Raw genomic sequence first — 5854 nt, 5'->3', positions numbered from 1 at the left:
TTCACGCACGCACGCACGTACGCACGCACGCACGCACGCACGCACGCACGCACGCACGCACGCACGCACGCACGCACGCACGCACGCACGCACGCACGCATGCACGCACACACACACAGCACTCAACATTTAAGAATACATGCGTTTATGTACATTAGACTGTCAAAAAAATAAATATATTTATTTTTAAATCGGCCTCTCAACTCAAAAGCTTCCATTTCATGTAAAAAAAACACCCCTAAATTTGTATTAAAAAATATTAAGATTTAGTGGTCGCTAGTGAATGATTTTTAAATCAAAATTTCGATTTTCCTTAATACACGTTTGATTTGATGCAAAAATGACTTAATCCGGATTTTAAATGTGGTACTGTATTTTTTTTTGATCGCTAAAAACGATGCAATAATTTATTTAGCTCTACGATATACGTCTTAAGAAATACTGCCCGATTAATGTATATAATTCATTATATATTATCGAAAATTTGGAAAAAATTGTGGGTTTATTTTATATATTTTATATAAAAAGCGATAATTATGTGGAGAATATATTATGAATTCAGAATTATGTAGATCACCAATTATGATTCCATTAAAATTCCATTCCTATTTTTGTTATATGTGTGATTCCTTATTTTATATAAGTAGTTTATTTCAATTAATTAAATCATATTTTTGTTATTATGTACTTATTTCATTTTCTAATAAAACATTTTTTATAGTCAAATTGAGGCATTTTATTTGAGGATGTCAAGACCACAAAGCGATATACTTTAGAACTTGTAAAAAAATTTTTTCTATTCTTAAAAACTTATTAATAATCCAGTTAAATGAAACTTTTAAAGGTCCTGTACGAAGTTTCGGGAAAATTCCAACTGAATCTTGTTCTGGGTAAACAGACCTACAATTTAAGAAGATTAACGACCCATTTGAACGCTTGGAACCTTGCTAAAATCGACCTTGAACTCGAAATTTCGTCATATTTTCACATTAATCAGGCAGTACTTCTTAAGGCGTAGAACTAAATGAATTATTCAAATTATTGAATCGTATTCAGCGATCAAAAAAAATATACAGTACCACATTTAACCTTTTAAGGGCGGGGAAAAATGAGTTAAAATCGACTTCTTTTTAGACGTGATAAATAAATTCAATGAATTTCTCATATGGAATCCCCCACCTGACTGCTGGTCGAAATATCAACCAGCCCCGCCCGCAAAGGGCCAATCCAATGTAATTTTAGCTTGAAGATTTGAGAGTATTTTCCTACGTAATTTGATGCGCTGAATACGGGAAAAATAGTGAAAAAAATCCTGGTAGCATCCTTGACCTTGAAAATCGCCATTTCAAGGTTAAATTTTTTTTTTAAATAAAAGTATAGCGGTTTTCGAGGTCAAGGATGCTTCCAGGAATTTTTACACTATTTTTCCCATATTCAACGCATAAAATTTTCCCTGAAAAAACATCAAAAATTAATGTGTCCCCTAAGTGGTCGATATATCTCCCGTCGACCACTCTCGCCTTTAAAAGGTTAAAATCCGGATTAAGTCATTTTTGCATCAAATCAAACATGTATTAAGGGAAATCGAAACTTTGATTTAAAAATCATTTATTAGTGACCTCTAAATCTTAATATTATTTAATAAAAATTTAGAGATGTTCTTTTGACATGAAATGGAAGCTTTTGAGTTGAAAGGCCGATTAAAAATTATATAATTTCTTTTTATTTCTCTAATATACATATATATACTTATTATCATAAAAGAAAATATATCTAGCTATCTTAAGGAGATATGACTCAAATTCTATAACTCCAAAGCCTATATCTTTTTATCTGTTGATTTTAGGTAAAAGTGGTATCTGAACATTTGTTCAGAATCATGAAAACTATAATATATTTCAAAATGAAGCAATTTGATCGGGGTTATTTTTTCATCTATTAAATCGTGTGGGGTCTTTTACATAAAAGTTCTGAAAAAGTCATGAAGAATTCTAAAAAAAATTTTCCAGAGTTTTCGGATATGTCGCATTATAGAATTCTTATTTGAATACCTGCTGCAAGAATATCCGATTCACTTTTGGCAGGTCGGCGATGTACCCGAAAATTAAACGGCCGATGCCGGAAGTGATGCCAATACACATGACCGGCAGCTTACTGTCGGCATCTTTGAACGTCGTAGCCACGAACTTTCCTATGTGAACGTACGGGACGAAGTATCTGAAATAACGACCGAGTTTTCGCTATCTCTGTAAAGTAGAATAAAATAGAAAATTCAGATATGGAAAAAGTTAAATTCTTACATTTAAATATAAGAGAGAGAAGATAAAGAAGCAACGATATCTTTCGGGAGAAAGATCAAAGTAACCACGTGCAGTGATAAACTGCAGTTAATAAACGTTCGAAACATAAAAAAAAAGAGAAAATCACAGACTGCAGAAAGTAATCAAACGATGATTAGTTTGCGATTATAGTGATTTATTGGGATTATCTATTTGGGTATGATCTTCATTGACGTAGCTATATTTAAGCGATTATGGTGATTTATTGGAATCGTCTATTTTGGTTCATTCTGCATTGAACTTATATTATTATATGTATATCATATATATGTATATCTTACAAACCGAGATAAATCGAGATTATACTTCATCCGCAATTGTAAATTTGCTGGGACTAAGCATAATCGTCAACTCACCCAAAAAGTGCGAGAGGAATAGAACTAGCCCAGACGACGTATCGTCTTTTCTTCCAGATGGATACGTTTACAAATTCTTTCAGACGATAGCGTATCGATTTCTTGTGTTGCGATTCGCCTTCCTGCGGTGTAGTTACTGAAAAAAGGTGCTCATTAATGTTATCTAGTTATCACATAATCGTTGAATAGTTAATATTAACAAATTTCGAATTAAATCTGAATTCTTTACAAACGCAATTAATGTTGAAAATCGAAATTCTATATTATGTAAAATCGTAAAATCACGCTTCTTTCAAATGTATTCCTCGTCTAATGGATATAGAGATGCGATAACATTGTTTAAGTGACTTTTTTTTAGCGAAAATAATTGTTTTCGGTTATAGTTTCTGCGGTGCTGAATACGATCCCATTTATCAAATTATTTATTACTTCACAATATTAATCGCAAATTTGGAAAAATTTGCGGTTAAAGTTGCAAAAAGAGGACTATTTGAATATATTTTGGAATATTACAATTACAATATATGATGCGTTGAAAAAATTTTATTCTAACCAGAATTAAGTATTTTCTAGCACGTGACAAATCCAGCTATGTGGAACGAGTTTAACTCGTGAGTTTTATTATATTTTTTTGTGTAAATGAAAAGCAATATGAGAAAAAGTCATGAATTATATGTGTTTCTTTTGTAACTTTTCCTGTAGTCGATTAATGTAATCAGTTTTTCTCTACAATAGATATTTAATAATTTGTTTATAACAATTTATTGTAAAATTGATTTTTGTAAGGTGATTTTTACGTCAGAAATATTTTTTCATGCTCTTATTATTGCCAATTGTTGTATTTTTGATATCTTTTACCTATCATGATTTAGTCATAAGTTTTAATGAGTTAAGAATTTATCAAATATTTTTTAATTAATTTTTAAAACTTAATATTTTTTCAGATCGCTGAATATCTAAGTACGATAATGTATAATGTCAAAGTGGATAAATTAAATTTAAATTGTATGAAAAACTTCTATATAAGAATTATTCCAAAAATTCGAATATTTTAGACATCTGCCATATTTTTATCCATTTTTTTGATCAACTTTTTATATCATTTTATTTATCAACCCTCAGATTATAAATATTCAATAAAAAATTCTTATGCTTAAGGGCCCTGCCTAGTTACCGTGGCCATATTAGACTCGTGACGTCAGAAGCAAGAAATAGCGAGAAATGACACTAAAAGTTTCTTGCATGCCATTTTTAAATAAAGAGGATTTGGATAAAATTAATAAATAGAATATCTTTAGAAAATTTGTAAAAATGGGTGTAAACTATCTTTTCCCCCCTGAAAGTCAGTAAATAGTCGTAAAAGGCACGTAAAGAAAGAAGCTGTTTATTCAGGCAAGAAAACTCATTTGATAGTTGTTGAAAGGTATGGAAAAGATACTTTTACGTATAAAATTCGATAACTATAGTTTACACCCATTTTTACGACTTTCATAAATACGAGTCACATTTTCACAATTAAGCACATAAAATAACGAAATGGCACGCAAGACAAAATTTCATTGTCAACACTTTTTACGATAGGTCCGTTATTCTCTTCAAATCGTGTATTCTCTTCACATATTCGACTATAATTAATAAATTTTTACTGCTTACGATATCGGTATATAACATATTTTGTAAAATTATCACGGTTTATGACTTAAAACACCGAAATATAACATATTATATATAGAACGAGCTTAGCATGATAAAGAAGCTTCTAATTTCTACTACGATATAGCGTCGTCACCGTCAACGCGAAGTTCGTGGCTGACTAGGCAGGGGCCTTAAATAATATAATTATAAAATATTTGGTAGATCTTTAATGACATATGTGAATCGCAACTTTGACGCGAAAGATTCTATAATCACAAATACATATTTTTGTTAATCATAATAGACAAACAACATAACATAAATTTCTTTTAAAAATTGAAAGTCCTAACGACATACTTAATTTTGATTGCAATAAAATTTTTCGCGACACATATTATAGTTTGCCAAAATTACAATAAATTACAATATAATTCCTTTTTGCAACATTTGAATTGCATTTCTGAAAATTGTACACTCACGGTCATTGATTCTGTCCCTCGGAAATTTTCACAAACTCTGAAGTGATCACTTTTCTACATTAATGTTCATAGTTCATGCCTGATTTCGTTTCGTTAATCGTGCATAGATTATGAGCTTTAATGTAGAAAAGTGATCACTTCAGAATTTGTGAAAATCTCCGAGGGACAGAATCAATGACCGTGGGTGTACTGGAGCAATTTTAAGAAATAAATGCTATCCAAAGAAACTGTGAGAAATTATTACTTTTATTTTTTGTGCATTTTTTATTAAAAGAATATAATGGGCCGTCCATTTTACACAAGCATATTTTTGGCCATTTTTGATCCTCCCTCTCCCATGTAAGCAAATGTTAGAATTTTTGAACCCCCCCTTAATTACGTACGTAAGATTTTTCCGATTATACTCGATGTAAAGTTAATATTGCTCGTTTTTCATGACAGCAGCAGACTTAAAAAATCTTGCGTAAGGATATATACGACCTCCCCCTCCCCCATGTAATTATTTGTCAGAATTTGACTGACCCCCCCCTCCCCCAGTCATGCTTACGTAATATATGGACGGCCCCTAATCATATATTTCATCGGTATAAGCAAATAAAAGTGAAACAAGCAAAATTAACACATTGCTGACCGAGCTTGTTTTATATAGAAACTAACGCCTATAATCGGTTATTGTTTTTATACAAGCTAATATTGAAAATATCAAACATATATTAGGCCGTATGCGAGCCAACACGGATGACGGTGTGTAATAATTTCTTTTTTTACAATATCCAACCCCAGTAGACAGCGCGCCGCAATTCGTCGGTCTTGAAACGCTTACATGAGGCCAGAATAACTTGTAACAAATTAAATCGATTAACGATTTAATCTCTTTGATGCTATATGCATCTATATCCCCTTTCCCTCCGAATCTGTAGAATTATTTATTGCGAAAAAAATCACCTCAGCTCTCAGCCAGGAATCGAACCCGGATCTCCACGTTTGCCGGACGGGCGTCCTACCTTTAGACCACCGAGGTATGTGATGATTTTCTTCGCAATAA

The 5854-nt window shown here is 31.7% G+C and overlaps 1 protein-coding gene across 1 annotated transcript in view; it reads right to left on the bottom strand.

Annotated features, from left to right (window-relative positions):
* LOC105458257 (monocarboxylate transporter 10-like) overlaps positions 1-5854 on the bottom strand; it is a gene marked incomplete at its 5' end in the record, with an annotated part of 17442 nt that overhangs the window by 9201 nt on the left and 2387 nt on the right. The window contains 2 exons of the mRNA XM_011703432.1: positions 2052-2217; positions 2696-2831. Of these exons, the coding sequence (XP_011701734.1) occupies positions 2052-2217; positions 2696-2831 (302 nt within the window). The remainder of the gene's footprint in view (positions 1-2051; positions 2218-2695; positions 2832-5854) is intronic.

Source organism: Wasmannia auropunctata, unplaced genomic scaffold (assembly GCF_000956235.1).
Source record: "Wasmannia auropunctata unplaced genomic scaffold, wasmannia.A_1.0 LD334572.1, whole genome shotgun sequence".
NCBI classification, from domain to species: domain Eukaryota; kingdom Metazoa; phylum Arthropoda; class Insecta; order Hymenoptera; family Formicidae; genus Wasmannia; species Wasmannia auropunctata.
This window is presented reverse-complemented; position numbering and strand designations above follow the sequence as displayed.